This window comes from Acipenser ruthenus, chromosome 10 (genome assembly GCF_902713425.1).
Source record: "Acipenser ruthenus chromosome 10, fAciRut3.2 maternal haplotype, whole genome shotgun sequence".
In the NCBI taxonomy this organism is placed as follows: domain Eukaryota; kingdom Metazoa; phylum Chordata; class Actinopteri; order Acipenseriformes; family Acipenseridae; genus Acipenser; species Acipenser ruthenus.
In genome coordinates, this window is record NC_081198.1 from 47,941,959 (window position 1) to 47,965,341 (window position 23,383).

General features: G+C 37.6%; 1 protein-coding gene across 6 annotated transcripts in view; it reads right to left on the reverse strand.

Moving 5' to 3' along the window:
- LOC117409405 (nck-associated protein 5-like) overlaps positions 1-23,383 on the reverse strand; it is a 195,036-nt gene that overhangs the window by 109,835 nt on the left and 61,818 nt on the right. For 5 of the 6 annotated variants that reach the window (XM_034015403.3, XM_034015421.3, XM_034015438.3 and 2 more), the window contains one exon: positions 22,586-22,659. In XM_034015403.3, coding sequence (XP_033871294.3) covers positions 22,586-22,659 — 74 coding nt within the window. Of the gene's footprint in view, positions 1-8,726; positions 8,917-22,585; positions 22,660-23,383 lie in introns of those variants that run through there. The other variant, XM_034015448.3, reaches the window with a different exon arrangement.

Here is a 23,383-nt window from a genome sequence, read left to right on the forward strand (position 1 = left end):
GGCTCTGCAATTAATGGCAAACCTAGAGATTTGCCAAGAGAAAAAAAAAACACTGTAAACACACCGCTGGCCAGCTGCCACCTTCTCAACCTGTTTTTTTTAAATGTATTTTACGGCACCACATTCCTCAGTAACACGCATCAGCACATTTTAACAGTTCATACATCTTATAAATCATTTCAGGAGGTAAGATTATTAAAAAAAAATTTCACAAAAGTATTTCCTCCATATAGTTTCAGAAAACATTACCCTCAGTCTTTCTTACTGCCAGGGTGCAAGTCTTCAAGTCTTCCTATAATTAGAAAGAAAGTTTGCAAACGAGAGGAGGCCATTCAGCCAATCTTGCTCGTTTACTTGCCTGCTGGAAATGCATGAAGAAACAAGACTCATTTAATAGGGATCACAAGTTCAGTCCTGAAATAAAGCCTTTACGACTAACCTGAACTAACTTGCCTAACGATGGCAGTTGAAACTGCAACTATAAGCTGGATAACACTGCAAAGGACAGTTTAAATCTATACATGACATGTGAGATGCACAGGCCCATTAGCTAGGAAAGAGTTCCTGGTTTAAAATGTACACATCTAATCTTTTTGCCACTGACCAAAACACCTTGTGCTTAATGATACTCCACTGAGTAGTCCTTTACAACAGCATCAAGCATCACATTTTCCTTTAAATTGTTATCAGAACAAACTCAACCAGGCTTGACCGCACATGTCTCAACAATGGACAGTGCAAATATGGAATGGGCACTTACTGTAGTAGGGCTTACTCTATGACAGTAGATACCCAAACACACCAAGTGGCGGACCTAGATCAAAGAAACAAGTGCTCCAGCAGGGGTTCCCATATAAATATAAAAACGGTGCTCTATAAAGTACAGATATGCTGTTTATCAACTCTCAGACATAAAACACATAAAACACACTGTAATACGTGTAATACTACTGCAATACTTTGTTTAGGTTTGTATTCCATTTAATCAAACAGAGACCTTCTTTATGTAAACTGAAAAGAGAGCAGGTGGGAGAGGGTGCAGTCTTGTTCATCTTACACCTCCCCCTCACACAAGTAAAGTACTTAGTCTGACAGTAGCTTCCATATTGGTTAAGTTTATCATAGTCAACAATAGGCTGTCTAGCATTGACAGAACCAGCTTCTGATCTGCACTGTAAGAGCTGTCATTTAATGCTGTTAGGTGGATCATTATACAAACAACTAAACAGAATAAGCAAAAACTGACAATGAATTATTTTATTTAAAGGAATTTTAGTCAGCTTGCAATCTGTGCTTCCAATCACTGCAAATGGATGGATACACACATCTGGCATGCTTAAATTGAATCACCATTCCTAATAGCAGATAGAAACAGTTGGGCTTGAGCTATTCTGACATTATCTGCCTCGAGAGATAGTTCAAGTAGATTATTACAGTTTTATCGCACGCATAAGATGTTCTTCCTTACATTGTATGCCTTTGGGTACAGTACATAATGTCCAGCTTTAGAGTTAACGTTGAGCTCTTAATAGCGTTTTTGAGCAGAACAAAATATCAAATACCTTTCCAGAGAGCCTTTCACAAGAAGCTTGTCAGGAAGCTTGGAAAGTCAACACTACTATGAAGCCCTGATAACTATCATACTCAGGATCGCTTGATTTTGAAAAGCAGTCTGGCCACAAATGCAGAAAGCATGGGTGCAAAATGATCTAAAACTATAGTAAGCTGGGGCCAGTTGGCTCTTTTCCATGTATAGCACATAAAATGAAACTGCTACTTTCACTCAGCGCTTTGTGTGCTGCTGTCTTGAACACCAGTCTGGGAACCTGTATATTCCAGGAATACTGTTGTATTACTATTGTTCTCACCCGAGACAGCTCTATTAGAAGAATGATCGTGTCTTATGAAGAGAAGTATTACAGCTTCTGTGGTGTTAGCTAGCCACATAAGTATGCTGTTGCATCCTTCTCACAGGTCAATGCAGCAGTCTTGCGCAGAATAGCCACTCACTGGGAATCTCACCAACACCATATACTCATTTTAACAATGCAAGGCAGATATAGCCTACTTTCTTCATTGCTCTCTGATGATGTTCTGTTTTTTTCTACTTATTATTGATCTAAATAGGACACAATTCCCCTGTGGGCTAATGAAATGTGGATCCCGGACTAGTACAACATTTTCTATGCCCACGCTGGAACACAATACCAGTTCGTATTGATACAAAAAAAAAAAAAAAAACGCACATTGACATATGTCAAAATGCTTACTCATCATTTCATAAACAAGAAATTATGGCTTTTAAAATAAGATTTAAAAAGAATCGTAATTCAAATCGGTCATGGTTCCCTGTTTGCAAACCAGACTATAAATGACTGCTTCAGATGACACATACTGTATATCTCTCAAAATACATAAATAGATAAAAATCCTTCAGAACAAGCTTACAATATACAAATTCTGTAGTTTGTAAGGCGCACACAAAGCTATTGCCTTCAGTCACAGTTTTTTGTTTTATTTTCCAGGGCTTACCACCACTGGCTCAGGTGCAGCGGTTTGAGTTGCATGCTTTCAAAGGCACACTCTGCATTGTCTTGTATTGTATAAATCATGAGCCGCTGTGCATGTAAACCGTGGAACGAAAAGGCTGAAAACCAAACAGATGCATGTCACTTAAAGCTGGGGATCATCTGAAACAGGTGGACCGCACTGACATCCATCACCTCTGACTTGTATTCAAGAGCCAGAGCAGCAGCCTCTAAGTCTTATTGTAATTGTTACAGCTATTTAAAGCCATCTCAAAGAAGTGCTTTCTTGTCTAGCAATCTCAAGTAATAAACTTTCTCACGACAGAACATCTCCAGAAACGTTTTTTGTAAGATAACCACGTCTGAATGTAAAGCTGAGGAACAACTTCCAAGATAATCAGGACCTTTCATTCAAGCTCACTGTGTATGTTATCTTACGTCGTTCTATCTGACAGTATGTCAGTTTACCCACACAATTTAAATAACTGTACAATATTGGTGATAGATCACGCAAAATACAAAGACTGCCAATAAAAAATATTGGTATTAAGCCCTTTACCTAATGCACGCAGAACTCCTGACTCCCCCCCGCCCCCCCCCCCCGAGGCTTTCCATATACTGTGTATGTTTATATCATTACAGATATTCACAGTGCTCAATAGTAAATACCAGTCTTTATATGAATATTGTGGACCACCATCCAACCGGGCTGCGGTATCTATTAGTATCTCAAAGCAGAACCAAACACCTACTGGAGAGCCCCTTACCAGTACAACACTATTACTGTAAGCCATTTTATATAGGGTAAAAGTTAAAGACGCAGCTTGTGGTTAATCAGCCACCTAACCATTTGAAGAATGTTTTCTTTTCTTTTTTTTTTTTGCTCACAGAATGATATTTTGAAAGTACTGAAAGATTTCATTCATTCAGAATCGTAGCAGTCTAGGACTAGACAGTGGTGGAATGTTTCATGTATACACAGAGTTCCTCTTTTACACAGAATGCTTCAGTGGCTTACACACACGTTTGAAGGCTTTGGGGTTTAATAATATTTGATCTTTGAACATACCAATTTACATAATTAAACATTAGCCTTAGCGAAACCTATATAGATATCTTTTGTACCCCCCATGATTTTATTCCTTAATTGCACGTGTCTTTTAACTGTTTCCATATGTTCAACATCATGTGTAATCTGCTCTGTCAAAATACACTAAAAGTTCAAAAAGAATACAGTAACATTTTAGACTTGAAAGGACCCTTTAGTTCTTGGTGAACAGACAGGTCTGGCAGGGAACAGAATCTGGTTCCAGCAAATCTTTTTTTAAATACCATGTTTATTTTGAAAGCAGACATAACAAACTTTACTGTTTTGTTGTTTTAAAGCAAGGTGTGAAAGATTGAACACAAAAGATTGGAGCCATTTAATTTAACCCAAAGGAATTTGCACTCCTGCCAGTCCATGTATGGTCGCTTTACAGACTGTGTGTATAATTCCAATGAATATATCCCACATTTTTTAATTTTACCTTTTGATTGAGTGTTTTGAAATTATGTATGAATTCCTTCTGGGGATCTACTGTGACTACTGCAACAGCGGCAGGCCTGAAGCAGGGCCATCAAAGGGTTCTTCGATCAGCCTTGAAAGCTTTTTGTATCTTACACTCAGGGGCACGCTTTATCATCTGTTCTGTTCCACTTGATGCAAACTCCTAATCTTTGGATGAGTAGATTAGAATTAGTGGCGAGTGGACTAGTTGTATCAAGATCAGGCACAGGCGTCTCCAAGCACTGTAGCTTGATTAGGGTTTGTTCCAAACCACGACGCCTTCAGTTTGATGATCCATCCTGCACATCATTTTTCTCTACGCTTTGGCAGGAGTGAAGGCGCCCATATACTGTAGCTTATTTATTAATTTTTTTTCTATCTAAAAAAAGGTAAATTTTATGCCAGGCAGGTTTTGGAGTATTTAATCCAAATGAATCTTAAGAAAGGGGTTGGTGCCAAAAGGAGATGACATGAGCTAATATGGATTTCTGAAACAGTCAACGTTTACTGAGGAACCAAAGTTTGGAGCTCAAAATGAAACCATACAAATTGGAAACGGCAGTTAACAAATTGGCAACTGCAGTTAATAAAAAAAAATGAAAAATCCCTGTTTGAGTGCAAAAATAAAGATCTAGAGTTTCAAGTTTCTAAGTATTCAAATGTAATGGTAAAAAGACATATCTGGAATACACAGAACATAGGATACCTACTCTGTAAGGTATACAATACTACAATATGAAAATATTGGATGATATGATCATATCACATAGTTTTACAATATGTCTTTACGGGGCATGCATAACCATGCAAAACATGGTAATAACTGTAACCTTCAGTGGTTCCTGCTGGTAATTGTGTGTCATTTTATATAAATGGCCTGAACCATGGGGGTTACCATACAATTACATCATGTAAAAACGGTTCACAAGAACATCCCCGTGTGATTACACAGTAGTTACCATGCAAGAGCAAGAACCACCAGTAATTACCAAGTTCTTACAAATGTAATCACATACTGTAATTAATGGCTATTTAAACTACTTCTCGGTTTGAAGAAATTTAAGGAGTCAATATCCCAAAAGTAACTAGAGGTATGATATTGCACAGTACTGTATGTTCCTGTTCTACCATGGTACACCATATTTTGATTTCACCATCATCAAGTCAGGTGGTATAAAACAGTGCAAAAAACACAGTATTAGGGTGCTGCACAAGCATAGTATTGCTAAAACAATGTTAACAGACTGGGAACTCAATGAAAACTGATTTCTATCAAACGTGGCCATTCAACAAAGCCAAATGTATGGATGCATTACCAAGTACTACTGTGCTGTGCATTTAGCTTCAAAGTTAAGAAAAACTATTAGCGCATGAAAAAAGGGCTGAACTAAACAATGATAAGAGGGTACTAGAAACAATTAAGGGTATGGAATAGATTTTAAAAACGTATTTACTACACATTTGATGTAAGTGCCTCTCGTGATGCTGGATTTGAAGTTGTAAGCACAAATTACAAATGCTATGCCACTGTATATCTGAGAAGTTCTAATGTATGCCTCCAGAGTATTACACTAATCCTATAGTCTGAGCCATTTCACAGAATGCAAGGGTATTTATTTGAATGTATCACCAAAACAACATTGTCCAGCCTTTTTTTGCTGAAAACGAAAAAATAAAAAATTCTGAACATAGAGACAACCTGTAGGGCAAAGGCCTTGGAGTTTTTGTGAGTTATGTGTTTGATTAATATCACTGAATGTGGCAACTTCTCTATACTGTACTCCCTTTAACTGTCCCTTATAAAAGTTTGCCATTGTACAGTTTCACAGTAATCTTACCACGGCCAACCATGCTTTTAATCATTTAAAAGCTTGAAATCGTTACTGTGTTTCCAGCTGAAAAGAGGCTACATCTTTTCAATGATGCTGTGGGACATACAGAATGACCTGGAAAAGTCTGATTGAGTCTGATCTGAAAAACGATCTGAATCTCTTAATTAAAAGGTACATTGCATTATGTTGCGTGTTTTATAGTGGTTAAGATTCAAGGAGATTATAAGAGTGCTGTTTTTGCTTTTCAATGCTGGTTTAAATGTTTGTCAATATAAGCAGGGTTTTTTTGGGGGGTAATAGTAAAAAATAAAGGGTGGTGATTAGCCCAACTAGAATCTCCAAGTGCAACCTGCCAACATATAGAATTTTGCTGACCAAAATGACTTTCTCTTCTCAAAATTGTTTGGGACTTTTTGTGAAATACTGATTTAACCATTTAGGCCATCAACATAAGTTTTAAAGACAGCGCTGTGTCATCAAGTAGGCATTTTCATGTGGCATTGAAACTGGGCAAGAGCTGAAGAGAGTGACACTTGATAATGAAGTCGGTAACGATGTCGAGAAAGCATTCTACCAGTACTTGTTCATTACATCTCTTTAATGACCAATACACCCCAGGGGGAATTAAGCATGCCCCCAAACAGTTACTGACAGAGTACTGACAGGAGTAGCTCAAATTAATTAGTTACCTATTCTACTTCATAAGAATTCCTAGGAAATTGATATGAAAGTTTCAAATGCTTTATCCCCTGGCCACATCCATACCAGGCTTGTCACTTTCTGACATTCCTGAGTAATTTAATTTGACCTCCTAGCCTCATTCTCTGGGAAGCATGGAGCTGAAAAATGCAATAATGGCCAATACATGCAGATCTCCAAACAGTGTGCAATAGCCTGTAAACTACAGCCAGGCTAGTGTGCTCAACAGCAAGGAGGTCCCACAATGCCTGTGGTATTAACCAGTGGAAAAGGTCCCAAGACAGTTCTGCAGTTCTTTCTGATAATGGGCTGGATGTATGTTTATCCATTACCCGATTCCTAATGTCTGCTCTATGTTGGCCGATTAAGCTTCCGCTATGTATGGATTTGTCTCTTTTTAAGCATCACTTCTTGACATCAGAATATTTACCTTAATTGCATGCATATCTTTGTACTCAGACATTGTTTCACAGACATCCACACCTCAGGTGTGTTTGAAACAAGCCACAGCAAAATAAAAAAAGACAAAGAAAAAACAATAAGTCATTTGTTTTCAAGCAGCCCCATTCAAGTTCTTATTTGCAATCTGAAGCTTTTCTTTAAGATTTTGCTATCACAAAATCCTAATTTGCTACTTTTGGCTTTACCTATCTCTATATATTAGAGATATATTTATAACTGTATGGATACATTTGGGGATGTTGAGACTCTTATACAGTGCAGCTTTTTTGATTTAAAGCATTTTCCCAAAGCTCCCTTGCATCTAGCTTTCCAAGAGGCACAGCACAAAATAGTTTTCTTTTTCCAAATACAACAGATAGGGGATTCTAATTTTAAAGCAGTGGGGCTAACGCATTAAGCTTTATTATCCTTGTAGTGTGTCACCCAAATATCCAAATATAGTACATTCCACTGCTTTTGAGGTTTTAATAAATCACAGCACATCTTTTCTTCTGGAGCTCATTACACTCACTAGGCAGGGAAAGTTTGCTTCACTAAATACACACTCATCATTGATGATGCCCTAACCCACAGACCATACACAACATGGTAGTCTGCTCACAGGATACTTAAAAACAGCAATAGAGAGCAGTGATGGGGTATCAGTTAGAGAAGGGTTTATTATCATACACTTCACTGACAGCAGATCCTAAAACCCTGTGCTAGAAATTAGCATTAATAATAGTAACTTGCAATCAGACATTCCTGTTCTCCTAGCCTTATCCATTGGTTCTCACAAAGGTTTCAGAGAGCTTGCATGTCAAGGGGTTAGGTGATCTCACTGGCCAGGGGTGCCAGGCAATTGAATGGCTCTGTTTATCTAGCCGCAACACCAGCAAGCATAATGAAACGCACAATTAGACCTAGTCACTTGCATCAACTGAGACGCATTCAAAGCATGTTGGATCACAGTGGATATTGCAGTGGGATTAATCCATGAGATAAAATAGTAATCAGGTTGACTAAAAATCTGTGTACACAAAGCTGTACAAAAATATCCATGGTTTTGCTAAAAACTAACTCTCCATAGATTGTGCATCAATCAGACATAAGCTGCTTACAGCCATGCAGCAATCAGCCATGCAGTTGCTAGCAGCAACAGGCACACAATAGTTTTCCACAGTACACAGACAACTCAATGAGGCTTTTTAAGGCTAATATTCCCCTACACATTCAAGTATCTCAATAAAACCCACCAATTTAAAATGAAGTCAGACCTGAAGTTCAGCAATTCAATTAATTTCAGCAACAGCATTCATTAATTTCTAGCAACATACAGTAACATATGTATTCTCTACTCTCGTGTGCCAGTATGAGAAATGTCATGCTTTCAGTTTCCTGGCATTACATGAGCATGTATTTCAAATCCTTGTCTTTGTCACACTATATTTAGAATCCAAAAATCACCAAAATCGATTTGCAAGCAGCTCTACAAGGTGCACAACAAGCAGTTTTAAACACAACCCCTTAGTTTCAATGAGAAACATACTGCAGACAAATAAAACACTATAAATATATGCATACACACACAGTATACAGTATGGGCACAAATACATTCTTGTCCTTGTATACATGTGATGAAAAAATGCACAAAATTCCAGTAGCCCAGTAGCTTACCCTGATTGCGGTTGTACATCCTGCTGGATGAAGTTCTTCAAATAACAGGCATAGTAATCCTACAAACAGTCACAACAGCAGCCACAAACAAGAGATCCTTGAGTTGATAAACTTTCCATCCACACTGCAGCTGAAAGCTCCACTGGCTGCAAAACACCAGTGTCTCTCTCTCTCCCTCCCTCTCTCTCCCTCCCTCTCTCCCTCTCTCTTTCTCTCTCTCTCTCTCTCTCTCTCTCTCTCTCTCTCTCTCTCTCTCTCTCTCTCTCTCTCTCTCTCTCTACACCCTTCTCTCTCTCCTTGTTGTGCTTCACTGGTTTTCTCAGGCTGTGGGACGTTTAACATGTGTTTGAGGAGGGGTGCTGGCTTTGAAGGTGGCACTTTCCTCGGGGAGGAGAGCTTAGAACAGATCAAGAGCGTACGGCTGATGCTCCTTGTGCGATCCTACGACTGGGCCTATTAATTCCCAGCTCTAAGAAAACTGCCTGGCATCGGCTGTCCAATCCAGCCCATCTGCTGCAATCATAATCAGTCTCAACTGAATGCCTCTGACAAATCTGTGCCTGCAGCAGGGGTTAGGGAAGCCAGCATTCAGAGGGGGAAGGGTATGTTTCTATTGTCTCTTCCGAATAGGGCGCCTGTGAAAAGGGGAGGCACTTGGGGAAGTGGAATTAAAAGGCTTGTGGATACACTGCCTAAGTTAGAGAGGAGCCCTCCGCCCCCCACCCAATCACAGTCTCTTGCTAAACATTCTCTGCTGCTAATGTATTAAACGAACAATTACACTAATCAGATTAGCAATTTGTAATGGGGAAGTGGAGTGAAGGTAAACTGGTATCTCATGGGTGATTTTCAATAAACACAGATCAAATAATAAATACAACATTTAAAAACACAACATTTGAAAACAACAATTCTGATTTTGATTTAAAGAAAAAAAAAGTATATAAAAAAATATATAATTTTGAATAATCCCCATTATTTAATCATTATTCATTTTGTATCAATATATTGAATCTACAAGTAGCCATATGTTTGTACAAGCCATTCAGAGGTTAGTTCATTTGAAGTTGCGATTTGCTTCCATGCTTCCTAATATCCGAAGAGCACGATATAGTGTATACTGCTTGCCATATGGATATGTAACAGCTGGAGTAGTATTGTTCCTTGTTTGTTCCACACCATATGTTTTTTCTTCTTCTGACGCCTTGCTCAGTATATTAGTAGCTTCCATGGGGATCTAAACGGATCATCTGGTGAGGCTGTGCCTGAATCTACACTAAAGTACCTCCCAGGTAAATGTCTGGTAAGTAAAACAGTGGTGGTGCTTGCCTTGAAGATAAAGAAGAGACAAAGGAAAAGAGAAAAAAAATACAGACAGACAGACAGACAGACAGACAGACAGACAGACAGGCTGGCAGGCAGGAAGACAGACAGACAGACAGACAGACAGACAGGCAGGCAGGCAGGAAGACAGACAGACAGACAGACAGACAGACGGGCAGACAGACAGACAGACAGACAGACAGACAGACAGACAGACAGACAGTGCAGTATCAAGGCCAACAGGAGAACACACATTGTAAATACTGTAACTAAAATAAATACAAACTCAAAATCCAAGCTTTAGCTAACATATTTTAACACTCAAACCAACAAGTACTAATTCCTACGTTCATTACTTGATCATAACCTGTACTCTGATCTGTTGAACTCATTCTGTGGAGCTCATTACAGTGTGAAGAGTATAAATTGCAGATTCCACCGTTCTGAAACACATGGCTGCACAAGCAGCCAGCCAGCCAGGTTTACTGCCAGTGCTGGGGAATCATTTCATGAGAAATGTGGGGGGCGGACGGTTTATATACAACCACAGCCAGAGTGCTTCTGACACATTTCGCTTGAAATTGATCTTCATACACCAAGAGGACAAGGGGTTACAATTATTTCAAGATGTAAAGGGATTCAACAACAGCATTTCTAAAAATATTTCCCATTTCCTGTGTTAATTTCTTTTGAATGTGGGGGTCTTCTCTAACACTATAAATCTCTTATACAATTACTGTAATAGTATATTATTATTATTCTATTTCTTAGCAGATGCCCTTATCAAGGGCAACTTACAATTGTTACAAGATATCACATTATTTTTACATACAATTACATTATTTTTTACATACAATTACCCATTTATACAGTTGGGATTGAACCCACAACCCTCCTGTCAAGAGTCCAGAGCCCTAACCACTACTCCACACTGCTGCCCTTATATGTATATGATTTGTTCATAAGTTGTTTTTTTTTCTTTTAAATGTGATACAGTACGGTACAGAGTTTTACGTTTTAGTTCTAGAAAATCTACAACATTGCAGAAGAATATTTTGTCATTATCCATAATTTCAAAACGTTCAATCAGAATTCTAAGATTAAATAGAGTAAACAAGAATGCTTTCTTCAGTGCCTTCTTCACTTACATAGTTTTATCACTGGACATCTTTAACAAATGGGTAGTTAGTGATAGCTAGGAAGGGCCTCAATCTGTTTTTGATATTCCATGATGGTTCTTTTAAAATGACCAGAACTAATGCTCATTGTCATTAATCTGTACACAATGTGTTGTGTAGATGCTGATGGGTGTCATTTTATTGTTGTTTCTTGGTTCTAGATGTACAACTAAGTCAAAATGGTTAAGAGTTTAAAGTTGTACATCATGTCCTACCACTGCACTAAACTGATTCTAATGCCATTGGGGTCACTTTTGGCATAAAGTGCTTTAGACCTTGGGATGATATTAGATAGGCTTTCGTGTCCGGGAGCAAATGCTGCATCTGATCCAAACACTTTCTAGTGCTAAAAAACAGGAGCCATGCTCTGTTGTGAAGACAATAATTCAATCTGCTTTGTTTTCTCTGTCCCACAAGCTAATGCAATTATTTAACCCCAGCAGAGCAGTATCAGCTGCATAATAACTGTTCTGTTATAATACACCCCTGTCATGTCACATTATAATCCATGTTTGATGAGCCTACAAAAAACGAGTGAATGCAGAAAACAAATCCTGCAGAATTAACCCTGGATGTTAGATTCAGTCAATCAAATAAATTGGTCACGCAGCTGATTAGCAAATGCAGAAAAAGTCATGCAACAAAAAAATGAGACTCAACATAAGATTCCTTTACCACAAACAGCAGTAAACACTCACTGCACTGCTCATATTTACTATGTACATCCATGGCAGTCAAACGGGTGGAAAATCCTTCCATCGTACAGCAATATGTTCAACAACAATAACTCCATACAGCTTCATACGAACAGTCTTCAGTATAACTACGACTTATATCTTCTTAAATTCTTATGCAGTTACAACTCTCCTATTTCTTATGTATGTGTGTATTTCTGATGTTATGTATGATTTTAAAGCATATCTCTATGGTCTATAATCTAGCTACATTATTTAGATGTGCCTTAAACCAGCTGTACTGTATTTGCTCTAGCTACAAACTAACTGCGTCACCTGTCCCTCTGTCCTTTTTATTTTGTTTTACCGTTTTCTTTCAAACTCGAATTTAACAATAGTGCCTGAACCAGTATTGTTAAATACCAGAATGCCATATTACAAAACATGAATTCTGTAGGCATTACTAAAATAATGGTGGTTGATGAGCCCTCATTGTATTACATGTATATGAGACTTACCACAACGTAATGAGAAGGGTTGGTGAAAGAGTGTTTTAGGTTTTCTCCTCTCTCAACAAAAGTAGAAGAGGAAAAGAACTAGGGCTTGACCCCGAGGCTTTCTTCATACAACAGGTAATGAAACAAACTTACAAGATGTAATACAACAAACTGTGAGTCAATTTCCAGGCTATACATTCTAAACAATAACCCCTCTGATTATAGAAGCGATTTCAAATGTGAAATCATAATACGGTCTCTGTAACTTCTTTAACTGACAGCTGGTAGTTTACCACAAAAGCCCTTAAGTGCATTCCCTCTTAATATAAAGTGGAAAGTAGCTGTCTGTACTTGCCCAAACTAATGAATGTAACACTCAGCTTATAAATCGATTTAGTAAATCTTACTTTGAAGTGAAGAACTACTCGCTAGTCTCTTTCATAATGTATGTGATTTTATAAAGTAATACTATTTTGAGGAATTGGTTTAATTTTGTACTGATTTTACAATGGTTACTGGTCGCTAGGATTCATGTGAGAAAGCATCACGTGACTCCGAAGATACACCAAATGCTTGATGCTTGCAGGGACTGTTGGGTAATGAGATGCCTGATTAACAACCACTTTGAGTAATCAATTAAATAAAACCACATGATTATGCAATTCCCCTAAAATACCAATTCCTCAGTAACAATATCACATAGTGGTTTGCAATAGAGTGCAGCCCATTCTTAACCAAGACAATTAGAAAAGCAAATATGTTAGATTTTCACTTAAGGTTAAATTTAGTAAATGTATTGCATTACATATAATGCTGGTGTGGACAACATACCAGTAAATAATCTCCCATGAATACCAATCATATCACATTACAGTAAATCACCTTATTTTGGAAATGTTGCCATTAACCTGAGAATACCAATGATCAGTGCATCTTTTTTAAATGGCCTTGTCTGATACTACATCACAGCTATAAACCATAATAAAGCCAATCCACCTTTATTATAGTAAAAAGAAAAATGCATGTCCTTCAAGGGCAAAGTTATAATAAAGGGTAATAGTATTTACAGTATGCTAAACTCAGGAGAAATATCCATGAAGGGAACTTGGAGCCAAATCAATAAAAACCATCATTAACCCATCCTGTTAACCTTCACCCAAACAAACATTAAAAAGTGATGCATGCTTATGGTGGCCAGCCCAATATGCCATCAATAAAGTATGTCTGAACTCTTGATATTGCATGGATCCGTTTCCTACAATGTATGACTGATAAATTAAAAAAAGAAAACATTAAAGTAACGTATATGTATGAAAATGTTAATAGCCTTGAGTGTATATGCAATTTATAGGCAGTTATAGTGATGGCAAGCCTTCCCCATCAGCACCCAGCATTGATTTAAAGGACTACTGTATAGAAAGGCAGTTGAACAGGTTTGCACATACAGTATTAGATCCATTCTGTTTCATATTATGGGCTTCTTCTCCCCTTTATCTACCTGATCAATGTAGATGTGAATGAGGCTTGGTATTTGAGTTTATAATATAAAGTGTGTGGAATAAAGTTAAAAATAGAGAATAAAGCCAGGATATTTCTTAAACTTGCTACCATAACAAAATTTCTAGTACCAATGTCTTTTGATTTAAAAGTTTACATATTTCCAAATGTTAATATCCTAAAATGGTAATGTTTACATTATAGCTCAAATATAGAAAACTATTTTTTTTTTTTAAATTAAGGCAATGAATGAAGGAACGAAAGAACAATGGCATTTGAGACAGCTGAAAAACATTTTAGAACACAACTCTTTACAGTAATAGACCAGTAATACATTATGTGCTGGGAAAGAACTGTTGCTAACCCTAAAAATGTATGTGTAACTCGTTTGTCGTGACAATCTAATTTAATAAATAGAGACTATCAGATTGTTTTTGTCATGTTAGAAAAGGAAACTTGATACACCCTGAGTCTTTCCAACGGTGACAGAAAGCACAGCCTTGTTTGGGGCCCATTGCCCCCAGTGGGGCCTTCCCTGTTCCTGCGTCTTCCCTTTAAACATTCTTTTTAAACTGTCTTTGACCCCAGCAGCTTTAATTTATTCCATTTCCTCATTCTAGTCACAGTCACTCCAAACTGAATAGCCAACATGCTGCATGTTCAGGAAGGCTGGAAAGATAGAATCAGTAGGTTGACCATGGCTAACTGTGCTGCCATCCTGAAACACAGTGCAAGGGTAGGGAGGTAGGTCAACAGGGGGGTGAAATGCTATCCTGGTAGTTGCAAACACAAGGAGATCACTGGCAGCTATTACATTTATTAGGACGTCCCCGACTGATGAGGATTTATGCATTCCACATGTTAGGAACAGAGTTCATGGTATTATTCTGGAATCTGAGGAATCAATGCCTGGAGGTTTTAATTTGACACAAGAAAGAAATAAAAATAAAAAAACTGCCATCAGCTACTTGAAGAAATATGCAAGTGGACACATATAACGAAATGTGTCTAGACATGGCTCGTAAAGTATGTTGTTCTCTTAGTTCACTGTAACTCAAAGCATGTTTTTGCTGACACATTTTTAGATCTGTATAACATTAGACTGGAAGGCATGATTCCCTTTCTGAATGACCTTTGACGTTTAGTTATTGAAGGTTTGCTGTCTGAGTAATTAGGCAAGGAGGTAATATAGACATGTTTTGATTATCATAACATTAGCCATAAATACATATACTTATCCAATATAGTTTTGTTAATGAAACTACAATAATTGAAAAAGGGCATTAAAAAATAATCCTTCCTTCTATAGGTACTCTTATTTTCCTCCCCGGGTTCCAATGTGGGTTTCTAATCGAAAGCTTTCCTGAAATCTCCTTCCCTGGGGACCGCATCTAAATATACAATTGAATGTTTGACATCTCAGTGAAGCTTAGCGTTATCAAATTAAAGAATTAGATTGGAAGACATCCTATTTAATTTGTAAAATGCTTCGCTTTCACCCAGGAGATACCTGTGGCTGATGCCTGTCCACTGATAAAAGGAGCTTGTTTCTGGGAGTCCAGTTAACCCTTTCTCTCCCCCCAGAAAGGGGCTCCTCTGCAGACATGTAGCAGCTGTTTACAGTTACATCCCACACAGAGAGGTCAGAATCTGTTGTCTCGTCACTGTTTGGATCAGAATCTCCTCCTCAGTGCTGTTGGGAGTATTTACTGCAGAGACAAGCTGTTTTGCTGGCAGTCAGAAAAGCTTACATATATATAAACCTAAAAATGTAATATCATTTTTTCACTTAGGGCTATACCTCTCAACAGTTTGTTATTTTTTTATTTTTTTATTATTATTCAGCAAAATGTACAATAAAAGCTAAACAAAATGTGCAATCAAATCCCCACGACCCTGTGTGGGACCCAGGGGCATGCACAAACCACATATCCTACAGCATATCATTCCAGTGTTGCAATCCTTAACATTAAGGCAAATTGTAGTGTTATGGCTATTGGGAGGGATTTAGAACTAGTGAGTGACATTATCACTTTAAATGCAAATATGTGTAATTGCAAACAAGGACCCCGTTACGGCCTGTAATCCCTACCTTGCAGACCCTTTATGCTGTTATATTCCCTCCAGCTCACAGGACCAGACAGGGTACACACAGTGCATGTTTGCTGGGGCATTCTTCCATTAGCTGTGCGACTGACAGCATGTGAAATGATAGATAAAATATGTAATCTCTGGGACAATATAGTCTCTAAACCTTTTACATTGAATGTATGTATTGCACTGGATATGTGAAGATGGGTGTATTTAAAAGCATAGCAAAAAAAGAATATCATTATTATTATTATTATTATTATTATTATTATTATTATTATTATTATTATTATTTAGTTTTCCCATTTAAATTTTTGTACTAAAACTGTATTTAAAATATGTTCCTCTATGTGTGCTGCTATACATATATGTTCTCATATATTTTTTTTGTTTAAATGGGATTTATATAAAAAAGGAGGACCTGAACCAAACCAAATACAAGATGACAGGTTTGCAGCATATTCATGGATGCGCTGGAGACCATCATTAACATCACTAAGGAGAAGAAGAAACTGAATTACAGAAAGCTAGAATGAACATGCAGGAACAGAAGTATTCCCCGTCTTTCAAATGTTCTTGGCAAGCATCATCTCCAGGTCATGGACCAAGTTTGATCGGAGCACCCTTGGCTGCTTAACTAACCTAATGCGCTCACTGGCTACCGCTACTGCCTAAGGATTCTGCTGATTTATTTGTTTTTGCTTTATGGGTTCATCCAGGAGTGAACCAACAGAGGCTGCTTCAGATGACTAGGAACAGCAGGGGTTCAGGCAATGCAGCAAGCAAATGCAATTAGGATATGCCTAGAAATGACAGGTACTGTAATAACAAAACGAATTTCTTCTTTAAACAGAAAACAAAACAAAATGCCCTTACCTGTGAGTCACATTGAAGTCAAAAAAAGTAGTCTATAATTTCTAGTAACTTGAATCCACATTAGGTATAGAGCTGCAGAATGTTAAAGTCAAGGCGTTATCAGAGCAGACAGACACTTCTTTGTAAAAGCAAAACAATTAACAGAACAAAGTAGTAGAAACAATGGCAACACAATGGATCTGGAACAAATATTACTGATACTGTAGAATATGGGCACTGAATTGGTGCCATGCTACTGCAATGACTTACTGTGCATTGAGATGCTTTGTGTGAGATTGTACTATATGAAAATATGACCACTGCAATACCCTTCTACCCTGTATCTGCCTTTGTACGTGGGATTGGTTTGATTGCAGGTTAGTTGGGTGATTCTCAATTTTAATGTGTTTAAATTACATAGGATTTCTATATTAATCATAGAGTGAATGGAATCATACAGTGAGGATCACATACTGCTCAAATGGAAAACTGAGTGATATTTTATTTCAATCGCTTTCCATTTAGAAACACATTAACACACAATTATCCATTCATTTTATATTAATAACAAAGCTCAACTTCAAACTTAACATCGATGCTGAAATAGCAGCTCAATTCGGTGTCTGAACATTTAATAATTACAGTATCTGGCGTGTTTAGTGTGAACCAGCATTGTAAAGGCACTTACAATAACAATCTTGAAATCTTACATCTCAACATAAATTTCCTAAGGCTTAAGTGTAGTGCATGTGTTCTCCCTCTCTTTACAAATTGATTCAATGTGGGAAAGCTACTGGAGGTATAAAGTTACATTTCATAGTAATGAAAAGATTATTTGTTCATGATGAGTCAAATTACAGAACATTTGTAGTGTTCTCCCTGACGGCATTCATCTCTTTAGACAGTAGATACACAACCAAGGTGCTGTTGATAGACATTGGCACTAAAATGAAGTCATTAATGAATTTCGTTTGTATTTGTTCATTTTTTCCCCAATATTATTTGGCATGGATTTGTAATATGTTTTTGCTTTCCAGGTAGATACAGTTTTAAAAACAGGAATTTTATATTTATAGTCAAAACAATGAGTTGGTTCTCTTTACATTGTGATTATAAAAAGACTAAATGCTATAAAAAAAAATCACATTTTTCTTTTCTGTGAACATTAACATGAAACATACAAGACCAGGTGTACATTATATGCTGGATGCAATGGCTCATAAAGCAGCATATCTCAAATCCCCTGGAAAGAACAGAATCCACAGTGGCCACAGCAAAAGGTGATTTACTGTTTCAATTGCTGCTCCAGAAGTGACAGGGCCCTACTGCTCTTGTACTGCCCAAGGCACTACACAGATTCCGACCCTGCGTGCGCCCTGATGGACCCGAATGGGACTCCTCCATGCGTCCAGACCTTTGCAGAGCTCCCAGGGAGCTGCAGTTGTACACATAGTCTGTCCATTCTCCCCTTTGACTCAGCCAGTGTGTTGAGTCAAGGCCTACAGATAATAACCATCTGCACTGTACAGATGGGATCAGGTAAGCCCAGCCTCACAACTTCCTTCACTGTGAGAGAGATCAGTCACTGATGCAGTCAGAGAGAGCATCTGGGACCCCTCGCGAAGGTCCACTCTTAAAAAAAAAAAAAAGAACTACAACATATTTTGAGTCAGGAGGGTGGTTATAAATCTAGGTCCTCCTGCCACAGCTGCTCTTCACAGAGGGAAGGCTACTTCGCTCCCGGCCCGTCATGCTTTTTAGTGTCCAAAAACCTCCATATGTCCCACAAGTCATCTATAGGGCTGCCTGCTGGAGCAGCAGTCATTGAAATTTATACTCTTGTGTGTTATTAGCCTTTGGAGAGTCATGAATTCAGGTGGAGAAAAAAACTCTTTAGAACGCTGTTGTTGCCTATGTATGTGTTTTATTTTATTTTTATTTATTTATTTATTTATTTATTTATTTATACATACATACAGGAAATTAACCCATTAAGGCCAAGGCCTCGTTTACAAGGGGGTCCTGTCATACACAGACACAACCATACATAAAACAACACAATTAATATTTGTGTGGTCCAGCCTTAGACAATAACAACAAATAAACAAAGGAGCAGTAATACAGCGTTTCTAATGTTTTATTTTCTTTTCAATGTGGACTAAAAGAAATGCCATGCCAAGGAGTTTTAAGCAAATCCCCAATACGCTCTTTAAAACCAAAAAAATGAGAGGATATCAAACTCCATTCTTAAACCATGTGAAAAAGTGTTCCATGTTTTTGGGAGTCGATAAGAAAAATTCTCCAAACTTGTCTGTATCCTTGGAACTACCAAATTATCTGAATCATGAGATCGCAAACTATAGCCAGTATTGACCTTTTTGACCAAAGATAATCAGGAACCATACCTTTAATAACTTTAAAACCGAAGCAGTACCAGTGTGATTATATTAAATAACCATTGCGGTAATTTCTCTCAAATTGAAGGATAGTACAATGTTTTACCTGACCTGAATGGTTGATACATTTTTGCACGTATGTAAGCTTATGTTCTGTAGTGATGAATGGTGGAACATCACTCTGACATAATAAATCAATAGACGTATGAAAAAGTTCTGAGTATAATAGGAAACTTTTTTACCATTTGTAAGAGATTATGTATATGAAGTAACTTGGGCTTCACCCAGACCCCCTGGTTACTGTCCAGATGCACCAGCAGCTGAACTATAACAAGGCCAGTTGAGTGACTTATAGTGAAATTTCTTTTCAACTTCCATCAAGTTACTTATTCAAAAATCATAAATTGACATATTTCACGAACATTATTCAAACAGTCTCACATCCCCATCCATTAGTGCAAGTAAAAAAATCTAATCTTCCAATAGGCCGAAGTAGAAAATCTACTATTTAGTTTAGTCTTTAAAGACACATTAATGGCAGACTGGTATCTTAAACAATAGTATTTTATTCCAATAGTATTTCTGAAATGTACATTAATTTGCATATAGAAGACACCCAACTCAACAAACAGGCAACATATCCTTTCTTACTGTATTATTAAGTCATTGTTCACTAGTGTAAGTTCCTACCGTTGTCTAGGGAAAGCAAACCAAATGCTTGGTATGGTATACCATGCAATGGTGCATGCACCTGCTTAGCAACAGAAAAACAAGTTGCATATAAATAGTTCTCTCTGATGAGGAACAGCTGTATGATTCAATTTTAAAGACACGATATATACAAACGACTCCAGAAACTGAGTTCAGAGTGGAGATCCTGCAAGGTCAACAGTGTCAATAATCTCAAGTTCTCTCCATCATTTACATGTACACCTCAGAGTAAAAAAGCTTAATCTTTCTGTTTGCCACTGGCACTTTGCTCACTGAGGACTCGTTTGTGGAGCATGAAAACAAAGTTGCCATTCTTAACCACTGCCTTAAATTCCTTTAAGAATTACTCATTTAGAATATCCAGTGAAGCCAATTAAAGCTTCCCATAGGAGACCGTGGAAAGGCAATCTTGTTTTCTGATCTGAACCAGCTTATTATTCAGCAACAACTCGCTCGCAAACTGTATCCCACCAGACAGCTTATACAGCAATTCAATGATCGTTTCACCAGATTAGCATGCAGCATCTCTGATATCTTACAGTGCTAGTTGAATTTCTTGCATTCGGTGTACCTCTTGATACTCTTTGTCTGATGTTTAATGCAATTGCAATACCTTTTACAGAAGCAGAACACAGGCTCCAAAACAACATCCATTAAACATGCTTGGATCTGAATGTGGAAATACCACACTAATCATATGACCTGTTTGCTGGTCACATCTAGAGCCAGTTACTGTAGCATACAAATCAAAGTACAAGCTAATGGTTAAAAAAACACAATTTTACTTTACAGTCAGAATCCAGATATTTCTCCTTAATGTAAAACCGCTGATGTCACGACAAAGAAACTGATATATTAGTGCTTGACAATCGATGAATCAAGCAGCTGTCATGACTTTTGACGTTTGAGACCAACAAGCATGACACCTGACAGCTTTTGGTTGTTGTGTGACAGCTGTCATGTCAAAGGGGGGTGGGAATCTCGTTTACGGTTCCAGACAGGATGATTCTTCTCAATAACTCAAAATACAGACAGCTATTTCAAATGAATTCTTAAAATGTTGGTTTTAATACATTACGGAACCTTTTGATTAACTGAAAGTAGTAGTAGTATAGTATTTTTAATTGTATATTTATTTGCAGAGTTGATTTCCAAACCTATCCTATCTACAGTACATACATACATTAATAAATACATAAATAAAAAAGCAGTAACCTGCTATAGACCTGCTATGATTAGATGGAGCAGGGACCAGAGTTAACGATTAATTTCCTAATACTGCACTCACATACTCTGTAAATGCGCTGCCTATGTATCTGCAGTGTGGCTAACATTCAAATGGCAGTCCCTTCAAAGGAAACGTGAGTGCCCTTGTTTATGAACTGGACTGGCGTGTAAATCAGGGACAGGATAACAATCTAGACCTCATCAGGGCCCTGACAGCCTGGCAATCCTGCACAGTATTGGGGTCGCACTCTGTGATAATAAGAGGAGGGGCTTTCATTGGCTCCCTACTGATCAGGAGCTGACACTAGAATACTAGTTACTGAGGGACAAACCCATGCTTACTGCAGAAGGGTAGAGAAGTAAAACATTAATAATATCATCAAAAAAGGTAAAGGAAAACTATGCTGGCTATTTGAACTTTTGTCTGATATTATTATTAAAGACATTTGTATAAAGTACCTTTCAGGATAATCAAAGCAAAAATCTATTTTTTTATTATTTACAATGGTACCCATTCACAGGTGCTGTACGGTAGGTACTCATAACATGAGGGGAAAAAAAGTTGCATTTCCTCCAATTAGCATAATCCAAACTCAAATATACGGTTTTATCCAAATGGAAATGGCACACATTATTGTAAATATGGCTTATGCATTAATGCTCCATATGTTTGGTTTTTGAAAGGTGATAAAATTAAACACACAGCAAACTGAACGTGCTGATCTATCCATAGGGCAGGTATAGTCAGAAGCATTCTCCACTGCTCCAACCATGTACATATCTTCTTCTCCCGTATACTTCATATTTCGTCTCCCTCTCTACACATCATCAATGCGACAATGTACATATCAAGACTGACCTAGAGACCCTCAACATGGAACAAAGGTCAGCTTCTCTTTTCAACAGACCGCCTAGTTTGCTAAAATGTGCAAATAAGCAAGGCAGTGTTGTGAAACAGGCAATGGTGGGAATTAAATTAGACCACCACAAACCTCACAACAAACAAAGCAAGACTTAAATTGAGTCATGCACAAGTGAAAGATGAGGCTTTGAATGATGCATTCATAACTTTAATCATGCAATCTGAATAACACCAAGGAAACTTCCTAGCCCAGTCGACACACGCTCTGGACATGTGTCTTTTGTCACACAAGTTTCTTCTGGTTGATTCCATTTTCTATGGTTATTAGCAAACAAAAGCTATCCTTCTTAAATCAGTTAACATTTGTTCTTCCCTGAGTTCCAGTAGAAATATCAGAAGACCTTGACTATTTCCTGCATTCTTGCTTTCAGATATTCTGTGCTATTTAAAATGACATAAATGAAGTCACTGTACATGCCTGTAGTGCTGCTGTATATATTTATGTCCTTCAGTTAAAAATGTGAATGTAAAAACAGAGCTTGACTTGCCTTCGCACACTCCTGCGCTCCTCCTCCAGCTGTTTCAACAGTTCCTCTATGCACTTATTGGAATCCATGTGCTCCTGTAGAAAAGGAGCAAAAATGTCATCAGCACAGACTGGTTTCATGTTAAAACACAGCTGGACCTAAGCTGTCATAAGACCTTAAGAACATAAATGTTGTGAATAAACAAGAATCTTTGCCCATCAGCTATTGCAGCACATCAGCTCCAGGGCAGTGTATCATCATTTGTTGATTGGTCCCAGTGATTTACATGACTACACCCTGTAAACAATCCACATGTATTATTATCTGCGCACACACACACGCACACACACACACACACACACACACGCACACACACGCATACACACTTCGGCAATAAATCTGAAGATGTGAATAAGACTTCAGATATCTCAGACTGTAATGCTAACACACAGGCAGATTGAAACAAACTAGAGAATTGGAAACTGACACCTGCTTGCTACAGTGGTCCAATCTTACACCTGAGAGCTGATTATAAAAAAAAAAAAAAAACACTTACAAAGCAGTAAGACAGCTCCGGAAAAGCAGATTACAAGGGAAAAGCTTTCTCAAGATTTTTCATAACAAAAATAGAGTGATTCATATTTTATACAATATAACTGTGTAAATGTATAGTAACAGTAAAGTACTTTATCCAACATTATTTAATGAACTTACACATGTTATTTTAGCTGAAATAAGATTGTAATATGTGCTGTCAAAAGCATTTTCTATATGAAATGCTCTACTATCTAAGGTTAATGGTACATGACCCTCCAGAAA